General features: G+C 32.9%; 1 protein-coding gene across 3 annotated transcripts in view; it reads left to right on the top strand.

The window, feature by feature from the left end:
- itga5 (integrin, alpha 5 (fibronectin receptor, alpha polypeptide)) overlaps positions 1–12955 on the top strand; it is a 112015-nt gene that overhangs the window by 84915 nt on the left and 14145 nt on the right. For all 3 annotated transcript variants that reach the window (XR_015522715.1, XR_015522716.1, NM_001004288.2), the window contains exons 21-25: positions 1561–1653; positions 6766–6845; positions 8358–8438; positions 8520–8625; positions 11472–11630. Coding sequence is in view for 1 of the 3 variants with exons in the window: in NM_001004288.2 (NP_001004288.2) it covers positions 1561–1653; positions 6766–6845; positions 8358–8438; positions 8520–8625; positions 11472–11630 (519 nt within the window). In the remaining 2 variants the exon portion in view is untranslated. The remainder of the gene's footprint in view (positions 1–1560; positions 1654–6765; positions 6846–8357; positions 8439–8519; positions 8626–11471; positions 11631–12955) is intronic.

Here is a 12955-nt window from a genome sequence, read left to right as displayed (position 1 = left end):
TCACTCGACCGCCATTTTTTAAAAGCGAAATCGAGGCTGCGGTGGGAAGAAACCCGGAGGTATCGTTGGGAGTTACATAGGAACATTGTGTAGCTGGGTGTATTATTATTATATCTTATCAGCAAAGAGACAGTGACACAAATATATAATTTCACTGCCTTCCGAGTGACCCGAAGGTCCGTTCTGAATGAATGGTAAAAATAAAAAGGGATATCAGAGCTTATTTTCAGCTAAGGGAAATAGCACTAGTTAGTTTATGTTTTCTTTTCCAAACACACATTTTAGAGACCATTTAACAAACTAATGTTAATGAACTGATTCTTTCACTAATTAGACTTGTCGGGATACTGAATTAAAAGAAAAACCTTCAATTTTCCACTAACATTTAAGGCAATGTTGATGGCTTTCTTAAAACAGTGCTGATTTGCCATCGTGTTCACATGCTCAACAGAAAGAATTGTGATTGGCAGAGAAGGTCATCAGTTTACCCTCTGCTGTTTATCGAGTACAAACACAGGCAAGCGATCCGGTTGATGACTCGACTGATCTGCTTCCACAGCATGTTACTGCAATGTTTACAGTGCTGGTCTTATACTTCCCACTGCAGCCTCGATTTGGTTCTTTAAAATGGCAGCCACGTGAAATAAGAGTTTTATAGTTGTTCTTTTATTAAATCAGTCAAATAACTTTCAGATGGACCATTTGAACAATGTAAATAAAAATGGTCCCAACGTATTTCCTGTTGTAGTTTTAATTTCTATAGCTTCAGATAATTCAAAGCCACATATGGATAAATAATGTTATAATAGATGTTTAAATATTAAGTTATGATCCAATTGCATTTTGTTACAGTAATGAAATAGTTTGATCAAATATCAAATCAAATATTTGGTAACTCTTTATAATAACTGCTCGCTATTAATCATATATAATATAATATAATATAATATAATATAATATAATATAATATAATATAATATAATATAATATAATATAAAACGTGTTTCTGCCATGCAATAATTTTTTTATTTTATTTTATGTTTTAATGTAATATTAATAAAAAGCTATATTTTTATTCCATAACGTAATTTTATGTCACAAATTATTTAATTTTTTCCACTCAATTCAGAATCTGCAGCTCATAATTTTGACTTCCTCACAATTCTGGCATTTTTTCAGACAATTTTGTTTATAATCATATTTTTTGTGTGCTGTTATCAATTATTTGAATAATTATTAAATATTTTTCCCCTTTTAAACATATTCATTTTGAACATAATACATGCTGTTCTTATAACTTTACAGATAAATTGCTCTCACAATAACATCTTAGTCTACTAAAAAAAAGAGTGAACCACTGTTTTAGTGAACTGTTGTGCTTATTTTGAACTTTAAACCATATGTAATGATGATTCATTGCAAAAATGTATCATTCAGCAGTAGTACCAGCACTGGACTAAACAGGTCAAGACCCGAGTCAGTTGCTGTGAGTTATCTCTGTGTGTGTTTCCCAAGATTTACGCGTCTTTTTCACTCATTTGTCTGGATTTCTCTGGACAGAGCCTGACCCAGCTGACCTGCAGTTACGAGACGGAAAATCAGACCCGTTACCTCAGCTGTGACCTGGGGAACCCCATGAAGTCGGGCACCAGCGTAAGCAGCTTTATTTTACTCTGCTTTCTGTTTGTGTTTACATGCATGAGTGGCTTGAGAATTCACGTTGGGATGACTGAAGAGCACATTTTATCAAGGGTATTTTCATCAGACTGCTTTGCCAGTGTGGCTGACAATTATTTAAGCTATTTTTCATATTATTTCTTATAATATAATACTTTTTGTGTCACTGTTTTGGTGGTATATTTGGCGTACCTATGTATGTTTGTCAAATGGACGTCAGAGTTTTGATATCAAATTGATTTGCAGTGTTTTAACGTGTTTTTTGATTTTGATGTCAAGGTGAGAGCAAATATTGATACTCTCCAACAGCGGTGTGATCACATAGTTATAGTTATAGTTATGCTGAGCTCTTACATTTTATCTTGATTAGATTTTTTTTTTTTTTTTTTACAATCAGTGTTGCCAGATTGGGTGGCTTTGAATTTGATTGTGTTGCTAAAGAATGCTATAGGCAGGATGGCATAATGTTGGCAGTTTTAAAATGTAAATTTTATATGCAAATGATTTAACAAAACATAACTGTGTGCTCCTAGTCCATTCTGTTATTAGTGACCAGTGCATAGGGTAAACTGCATGAACCCACCCTCAAGGGGTGGTGAAGGAAAGTTGTATTAAAATTTGACTACCCTTAGCGTACAAATGCGTTATGCAGTTAAACTCATGCTGTTAAACTCGGTTTAATTAAACTCAGTTTATCAGGACAATTTTTATGAATTTATACAGCATTTTTGAAAGTAAAACATACACTAATAGGTAGTGTAATCTACAGTCCACCACAATAAGTGCAGCGTGTGGGTGAGATGGGTGCAGTGTTTCGATGTGATCCAGTTATATTGTAATTTTATTATTAGTGTTCTGTTCTCTGGTGACTGTTGGAATTGGTTGCTGTATGGTTAAAAAAATGATAGTTAAAGAAACTAGGCTAATTTTTTATTTACATAAATTTAAATAAAATAAAATATTAGTCTATTATTTGCCCGTTTTTTTTTTTTTTGTGCATTTGGGTGGGTTTTAGACAGTTTTTGGACTGAAAAATTCAGCTATATCTGGCAACACTATGTATTTACTAGGGATGGGTACTGAAACTTTATTGTTATTGGTGCTACATTATAAAAGACAGAAGTATCGATAAGCTTTGACGTTAACGGTTCTGCTATCGGTACTGGAGAATTATTGCTGAATAAACATCACTTACAGTAGCACAATTTCACTGACCAACCTTTTCTAATTTGCCATATTTGATATTTGTCTGCACAGTTGGCAGTCTCGCATAATAAATGCTTTTATTTCCGGTGAGCGCGTCAAATATAAAAGCCTTCACAGTTGTGGGCTGTGCGCGCGCATTCAGTGAAGGCTATTGCCAAGCGCACACATACAGCTCGCGACACAGACTCATGTAATAATAAAAAAGATACACTCAAATAATTTTTGCAGCTTCTTCAAATTACTTTTTAAGGTATAAAAACCTATTTAAAATGAACACAATTCCATTTTTTGAGACAATTCAATTGTTTTATTTTAAGTCCACTTGAATGTGTAAAACCAATTAATTTAACTTAATTTGTGTTAAGACAATGGGAAGGGATTGTGTGGAACACAGCATTTTTTAACAGTGTAGTGGAATTACTCAATGAGTGCAGATCACGACCTTTTGAGTTTGTGATGTCCGTACATAACATTTAATTAACCAGTTTTCCAATGACAAATGACCGGAAAAGTCATGGAACTGCTGACTGCTGAAAATGAGCATTTTTTTCCAAACAAAAACCAGACCTTACTATGTGTCTTGTTAGTCATATACGCTTTATTACTCATCTAACGTGTGTTAGTCAGCTCATAGTGCTGTCTGGGGGTCTTGTTAGATCATGTTTGGACGGGCAGGAAGTTCCCACCAGCGATGCAGGAAGTGACTGTCATTTTGGCTCTGCCCCATTACAGACTGGAGTTCCCCATTACAACATGGCACTCTGTGAAGGTGGAGTGATTTATGGCTTTTTTAAATGTGTCTGTAGAGATGGACTATAGTTGGTTGAGTATTCAAACTGCTCAATATGTGTTTCCATACACCTCTGTTTATTTTTGTAGTCACTTCAGGGCAGGTTATCTAGGTGTTTTATTCAGCTGTTTTACTATTAACGTAATTTTAGCCCATTATTTTTTATGGACCACCAAAGAGGTTCCTCAAAACGACTGGGCTCTATCTGTAATCTTATCTTGTGTAATGAGAAATTCAGAAATCACACACATCACACACACACACGTTCATTAACACCCACACACAAACTCTCACACAAAACAGCTGCTGGTATGGGGTCTTAGGTTTTTTTTGAGCATGTGGTGTGAACATAAAACCACAAATATAAAATGAGCGCTGGATCCCCCATGCAGTATGTGGTTGGTAGGAGATTTCAGCACTATGGGACTGAGGCTTGTAACTAGTGGTCAGGGTTTCTGTGGGTTTCACCAAGTCAGGATCGGTGAAATGTTTCAAAATGTTCATTTTTGTAACATAAACTATGACCCCGTTTACACGAATATATTTTAAAATGCATACGTTTTGCCCCAGTTACACCTTCCATCCACACTACGCTGGTATTTTTGAGCACCGAAAATGGAGCTTTTTGAAAATGTTGAAGAGGCCATTTTCATCTTGAAACGCTGCTGCTCTGTTTCAGTGTAGATGGGGGAAAACGGAGACATCTGAAAACGGAGGTGGGGCTGCAGACATTCTACTATCTGATTGGGGCTTCCTCCTCAATATTAAGTAGCCTACACAAAGTTCAGTCTTGCATCCTTTCTTTGTAGGTTCTGACTTCGCATTTTTAATATGGAAAACAAACTCCCGAGGACATGTCGGGAGGATCTTCAAAAAGAACACTGCGCTTTATAACCTCATTCACATCACCCTGGCTACGTTGTTTTACTTTCTTAACAATAAAATGAAAACATGATATAAGGAACTGTCATTTTTCATTTTGATATTAGCAACTTAAAGGCACCAAAAATGTTGAGGCGTCATGTAGCTACATATTTATATCACCGTCATCTTCATTGTATGCATATTTTTAACAAAACACAGCCTATAACATTACTGCCTCCTTTCATTTTTATTGAAAATATGAAACACACCTTCTCTTTTGCTGAATATCAGTTTTAATTATACCTGCCAGCACTCACGTTTTTCCTGGGAGTCTCCGGTATTTCAGACCCATCTCCCACCACCCTCCCATTTTGTTATTTCTATTTGATCCTGGAAAACTCTCATCATTTTTCCCACTGACTGCCTGGAGCTCAGACGCTGCAGTGCATGCCAGAGCGTGTGTGCGTGTGCGTGCGTGCGTGCGTGCGTGCGTGTGTGTGTGTGTGTGTGTGTGTGTGTGTGTGTGTGTGTGTGTGTGTGTGGGTGGTCACGTGATGTGTGTTTTGAGCAGTGTAGTGTGGATGGAGAACTTTTCAGAAACACTAGATGAAAAGCCAGTGTGGACTGACGCGGGTTATTTTCATTCTAAAATGCTGTTTTAATACTAGAACGTATTTGTGTCAACGGGGCCTGAAACATAAAGACAGGGCGGGATGCAGAGTAGCTTCTCCCTCTGTGTAAAAACACAGCCAGTAACGTTTTGTTTTAATCACAACTCTGCCAAGGAAGTGGTTGAGCTCAAGCAACATCTAGCAATAGCATCTTGAAAATGGGCGGGGTATGTCAGACAATGAGAGGGCTTTTGATAGGTCAGAAGTTTTAATGAGAAACTAAAGTATTATGTGATGTCACAAAGTCGTTAATCCATTAAGGTGGAAGTGAAAAACTGCAAGTTTTACGTTTAAATCTTTCTAATGCGAATTTTGTCACTGTTTTGGAGCACACTAGATGATAGATATCTCTAAAGGCTGATTTAGACTTCTGTGTGAAGTGATCGGCGTGACCCACGGCGTCTATCTTACACAAAGCCATGGAATGCTGCGTGCTGTTTGTGTTGCTCTGCAATAACACTTCCAAAATGCTAGCTGGCAGCGGGTTTTTATGCTTCTCTTTGTTGAGTTTCTTCACAGATGTTTTGTTTTTTCTAAACACTACCTTTATATAGCTAAAAGTAGCTAAAACTTGCTCATTTAAAGGTGAAAACTGGAGGACATGCAACAGCTTTAATCGTGAGGTAAACTCAAAACAAAAGTTTACATATGATGCTTCTCCACAGGACTCAACACTTGTAAAAACTTGTCAACGCTACAAACTGACCAATCTAATAGCTTGCGTGAGGAGCTTTACATTTTGTAAGGGGAGCATCAGCATCTACATCAGCCACGGAGAGGGTTATGTGACCATGTGGAGGTTTTGCCAGACCATACACGTGTACTTGATGCAGAAGTATAAATCATCCTTAAGACTAACATCTGAAATATGTTCTTTTGATTTCATAGGAACTTTAAAACCTTTTGTGACCATTGTGAATCTATTTGAGGGTTTTATTGTGAATATATTATATTTATTATATTTAATCCCAATGTTGGTCTTATTTGTGGTCATAATACAGATAATTAATGTGGACTAACAAAATAAAAAAGCTACAACATCACATAATCTAAAAAATAAATTAATTAATTAAAGAATCTGAAGCATGTTTGCTGCCTTTAATTGATAATTAGAGGTAGTTACAATGACAGTTAAGACTCTTTTAAAATTATTTAACACTTAGAGCAAAAGACTTTTTAAGACCTAAAATATAGATTTTTTTCATTTTTGCAGACGTTGAAAGGCCCCACAGAAATCCTGCTTTTGATAGTGCAGCTCAACATGACCTCACTCAGATGAATGGGAGAGGATGCGTTTGCATGTTTCCACTTGTGTTTTTTGGATGGAATACAGGAAAGAAATGTTCCACCATCCAGTAGATTCATTCTGTTGCCATGGCAGAGCATTATGGGGGATTCCTTTACTTTGTTTGCTGTGGAGAACTGTATTGTGACATTGAAAATAGTGTTGGACCATTTATGATAAATCAATTAATATGTACTTAATGTGCTTTTCAGAAAAGTTTATTACTTAGAGTTAATGAGATTTTATTAAAAAGAGTATTGTTTTATTTTCAGCTATGGGCTGGTCTGCGGTTCACAGTACCACGTCTCAAGGACACACACAATTTTGTACAGTTTGACCTTCAGATTCGTAGGTAAGACTGTTCATATGTGTTGTATTTAAACCAAGCACCACAATACAATACAATACAATACAATACAATATACAATATAAAATAATACAATATTTAAATTTAATATGCAGTCCGAAGCCTGTTTTCACTATTGAGTGATTTATTAATGTAACTCTGTCACAATTTATAAAACTTTGTCCACTCAATTTAAAATCTGTGTCTTACAATTTTTACTCTCACATACTTCTATTTTATTTTTATTTTATTTTATTTTATTTTATTTTATTTTATTTTATTTTATTTTATTTTATTTTATTTTATTTTATTTTATTTTATTTTGTTTATTTGATTTTTCAATTATTTTCCAAATAAATAGAGCAAGAACTTTTTGCACTATATTTTTTACTAAGTCCTGTTTGTTTTATTTTAGCTTGTATATAAGCCTTTTATAATAAAAACTAACATTTTAGGTTCAAGATTATTAGTTCCTTTAAGCTATATATATTTGTTATTGTTTACAAAACAAACCATCATTATAAAATAACTTGCTTAATTACCCTAACTTTAGTTAACCTAATAACCTAGTTAAGCCGTTAAATGTCACTTTAAGCTGTACAGAAATCTCTTGAAAAATATCTAGTAAAATAGTATGAACTGTGTTTGAATTAATCAGTTCCCTGCATGTTTTATAAAAAAAGGTCAGGAGAGCTTCAATGTCAAAAATCTTGGTAATTTATTGGATACAAATGAATAGTTCTATTCACAGAATTTTGTTATCCTCAATGCAATGCAAAAGTTACATTAAGGAGCTGCGCAAGCGTTTACATTTCCTAACTTCAACTTATAAAGGTAACTGATATTAACAGGTGGAGTTTAGTGAAATTCGTCACTTGTCAATCATTCTCCAGTCCTTCATTGTCCGCACCCCAGACATAAGTCCTCTTTTCCTACTAATTCTCTGCACAACATTAAAAGCATAAGGCTTTGTTTTCTGTGTTCAGTTTTAACACCTTTCTGCTGACAGGAAGTTTCTGCAGAGCTGAATTTAATTTTGGACCAGAATTTATCTACTTTTGAAAAAATGCTTCTTTAATATGCAAAACATCAGACTCCAGAAAAACTTTAGTTAATATCTGACCTTTAAATGACCGATACAAATAATTGTGTAATGAAAAGAAAAAGAGTCAAAAATAATAATAAAAAATATTCATTTTTCCCTAAGAACTGTCATCATGTCAAAGATAAAAGTAATCAGTTAGTAGAAATGAGTAATTAAAGCTATTATGCTTAGAAATGTGTTTAAAAAAATCTTTCTGTTAAACACAAATTAGGGAAAAATATTAAATCATTTAACTTTTACAGGAGGGCTAATAATTCTGACTTCAACTGTATATTAAAATATACTTCACAGTAGCCATAATATATGCGATTCAAATTAGTATTTAATACTTAAAAAATACAGTATATGTGACTGTTAAGGTGGTTGATATATGGGCAACTTTAATATGCATATCTACCATCTCTCATCTACAGCAAGAATGAGAACAACTCTCAAAGTGAAGTGGTCCCTTATAAGCTGGAGGTGGTGGTTCGCTCTGATGTCATTCTGCAGGGGTGAGTTCGTTTTTAAGTGCTTTACAAGGCCACAGCTCTCCCTGTTCCCTCACTCATCGCTCTTTATCTGGCCTTTTACAGCGTCTCCCGACCAGACAAGGTCTTCTTTCCCCCTCCCAACTGGAAGCTGACCAAGAATGTGATGGTTGAACAGAATGTGGGTCCCTCCGTCCAGCACACTTACGAGGTAAAGAGCTTGTCTGGGGACTGGGAGGCATCCAGAGGAACAGCTGGAAATCCCTATGTTGTCATTTTGGGATGTATGGTTGCCTAGTAACTAGCAGTTAAATTGTCGATATTTAAAATGGCAGCTTTGCTTATATTTGAGCTAGAGATTGTAAAACTTCTATTCGTGGACATATTTTCAGCTATATTTTATAGCTGAAAAAACGAACAAAAAAATTATATATATATATATATATATATATATATATATATATATATATATATATATATATATATATATATATATATAATTTAATGGAAAAGGAGTAACCATATTTTTTGCTTTTAAAAATGTGTTGTGATTTGGGATGGTTTGTTCTATTAGAAGAATTATTATATTTAGTTAAATTATAATATAGGTATAATTGTTATTTATTATAATGTAAATGCAAATGGAAATTTAAAAAAAATTATTTTTACCCAAAAAATATACTCAATGTTTTTTTAAAAAATATTTAAAAAAATGTGTTCAATAGATGGCAAGAGATTTTTAAATCCATATTCTTTTACTTTTAATGAAAAATAAAATAAACAAATATATTTAAAACTATTTAAACAAAAATGAATAAAAATTACAAAAAAAACCTTAACAAAATCACAAACAAATACAAACTTTTAGTACAAATAAAATGGTTACTCAGTTATAATAATATCAGATGAAGATCTTCTCCGAAATAAAAATATAGTGAAATTGTAATTTATTATTATTAATATTATTATTATTTTATAAATTATTATAATATATTTTTATATAGCAAACATTTTATTATTTTTTATAAACATTTATTTAAATATTTATATATTAAAAATTTATATTATTTTTTGTCTGTTTTTATAAAAAATTATATTTTTTTATTGATTTTTTTTTTAATTTACCACAGAAGTCACCCAGCCTATTTCTCTTCAGTTAGTTCTCCAAATTGCTGCTTGCAGTTTGGTTTCTTTGCATGACGTTTTTTTAATGTAGTGCGGTTTTTACAGATGAGTCACACAAACACGTGCAGAGGTTGTCATGGATAAATCTTAAAATAGCATAAAGCATCAACTCATCCCTTTATGATGAGCAGAGAGTCCAAAAACACCTGTGAACTTACTTTAGCAGCGCCACTTAATCCTATGGTTATGATGGCAAACGATATAATCATGAAAATGACAAACCGTAACCTTGATGTTTAACCACTGTGGTTAAGAGGCTTTATTATACCAAACACTTGAATCATCTCTCTCTCTCTCTCTCTCTCTCTCTCTCTCTCTCTCTCTCTCTCTCTCTCTCTCTCTCTCTCTCTCTCTCTCTCTCTCTCTCTCTCTCTCTATAATGTTACTGGCCAAAGCATTGCAGATTACATGAATAATACATCTTTTTAGTGATTATATAATATGTATTTACATTTAAAATTATTCAAAATTAGTCAGAATTATTAGCCCTCCTTTGATTTTTTTTCTTTTTTAAATATTTCCCAAATGATGTTTAACAGACCAAGGAAATTTTCACAGTATGTCTGATAATATTTTTTCTTCTGGAGAAAGTCTTACTTGTTTTATTTCAGCTAGAATAAAATCGATTTTTAAATTTTAAACACCATTTTAAGGTGTTTTTTAAATTATTAGCCCCCTTTAAGCTATATTTTTTTCTCTACAGAACAAACTATTGTGTCAAAAACATGTCACTTTAAGCTGTAGAAGTGTCTTGAAAAATATCTGGTGAAATATTAATTACTGTCATCATGGTAAAGATAAAATAAATCAGTTATTAGAAATGAGTTATTAAAACTATTATGCTTAGAAATGTGTTGAAAAAATCTTTTCTTCAGTAAACAGAAATTGGGGAAAAATAAACTAATAATTCAGGGGGGCTAATAATTCTGACTTCATCTGTACATAAAAGAAAACAATTATTTCTATAAATTCATACACAAATAAGAAAAAAGACTAATGTGATGGGGGAAGTATATATAAAATAAAACACAACTTTACCATGGTTTGTAATAATGTTTCTGACTAGTTTGTCTCTCTCTCTTTACTGTTACTCTAAACTGGGGGGTTGGTGGGTCAGACCTCCCTAATTAACGCTTTATCCACCCTGAAGGACATCAAAACAAGATGTATGGGGCAGGTCTACCCTTTAAAAGTTAAGAAATAGTTTGCTCCGATCTGTATCTTAGATATTATTAATAATTGAAATAATAGATCACTTAAATACACGTTTGATCACCCTTGTAATGGTTCATATCATTGTGAATGCATGTTTGCGCCAAAAATTAATAATTTAGCGGTTTGAAACAGGCAAATCTAGAACACCAACAGACAGTGTTACGTATTCACAGAACAAGTTTCTTGTAAAATAGGCATCTGTAGGTGTCCGTAAAATTTGATGCAGAGTTTGTATTTTATTATACACCTGCTTGCACATGAAAGTTAAACAGTAAAATAAAAAATACGTGCTGTTTTTCATGGTCATCCCTTAATATGCTTACTTAATATCACAAATGTCATTGAGAAACACTAAAAATCCACACAAATTGATTAATAAATTAGATGGAACTAAATTAAATATAGAAGTTTGATTCACAGTGGCACATTACCGAATATCATCAAAAAACTTGACCCCCCTCGATTGTCAATGTATAATTTTCACTCTAATCTAATCTAATCTAATCTAATAGTACTAATATAACTAATATTTTTTAGTGTTTTCTTTAAAATGCATTTGTAATAGGTTAATAGTTGTGTAGTTATGGAATGATTTTTTTATTATTATTATTTGTAAAACTTTACTAATTTCTAATTCTCTCTCTCTTTCTCTCTCAGCTGGTGAACAATGGGCCGAGTCGCATCAGTCACACTTTACTGCAGCTCAAATGCCCCATGAGGCTTCACAGTAACCGGTTCATTTACCCGCTGGAGGTCACCACGGAGGGCCCGGTTAACTGCACCACCCACAACATCATCAACCCACTCAACCTGAAGGTAAGAGACGTTCAGGGTTAACAACAGGACAGAGATTTTTATCAGGGTTGGACTTGACGGAGTCATTAAGACTGGGGTGCTTTCTGTCATTATGTGCACGACTTTGATCTGTCAGGCTTCACAGCAGTGTTTATGGGTAAACTTCATGAAGCCTATTAAGAATGTGCATGAGTTGCATTGCACCCAAAATTACCTTTTAGATTTAGTTTCAAATAGAATATAAAATTAAATGAGGCCTGCTTTTTGGTGTAATTAAGCTTAGTTGTTGTGACCTTATATACTTATTACATTTTAATAAATTTTCATAATAATGTTTATGCACTGTAACAAAAAAATACTGGTTTCCTCAAATTTTTAAGCGGATCAAATTAACTTTGAGTCATTTGAACTTCTATTATATCAAACTAAATTGAACTAATTAAACTAAATCAGCTTGTGCAACTCATAAAATTAAGTTGGAACATGATTAACTTAGTTTAATTAGTTAAACCAAAAACTATTTATTATATGAATTAACTAAAAACATATGTTGTCATGACTTACTGATCATATAATGTTTTAGACAGGGAATCACTATGTAAAAGTCTAGACAAAAAAAAATTATTTATTAACAGAATGTATTTATTTAATAAATTAATTGTATATTACATGGTATTACATTTGCCACCATTTTCTGTTAACAATATACTGTATGTAAAAAAAAGATATATGACGCTGTATTGGTAATATTGGCATTGATTTATTAGACATCTCTAGCATAATTACAATTATCATTAGTACAATACGTTTCGCTTGAAATTAGCAAATGTTGTTTTACACTCTAGTATTGCAGCACATTTTTCAGAGATCCTTCTCCACCCCAGCTCCACCTCAGTTTAGATCTGCTACGGGAGTTACACACAATTGAAGTCAGAATTATTAGCCCCCCTGAATTATTACCCACAATGTTTATTTTTTCTACAATTTCTGTTTAATGAAGAGAAGATTATTTCAGCACATTTCTAAACCTAATAGTTTTAATAACTCATCTTTAATAACTGATTTCTTTTATCTTTGCTATGATGACAGTAAATCATATTTGACTAGATATTTTTCAAGACAGTTCAATACAGCTTAACGTAAAATTTAAAGGTTTAACTAGGTTAATCAGGTTATTATTGTATAACAATGGTTTGTTCTGTAGACTATTGAAAAAAATTATGCTTAAAGGGGCTAATAGTTTTGACCTTAAAATTGCTTTTAAAAATTAAAAGCTGCTTTTATTTTAGAAGAAATAAAACAAATAAGACTTTCTGCAGAAGAAAAAATATTATCACACATACTGT

Source organism: Danio rerio, chromosome 23, assembly GCF_052040795.2.
Source record: "Danio rerio strain M-AB ecotype USA chromosome 23, GRCz13ab, whole genome shotgun sequence".
Taxonomy (NCBI): domain Eukaryota; kingdom Metazoa; phylum Chordata; class Actinopteri; order Cypriniformes; family Danionidae; genus Danio; species Danio rerio.
Note: the sequence above shows the minus strand (reverse complement) of the source record. Positions and strands in the feature narration are given on the sequence as shown.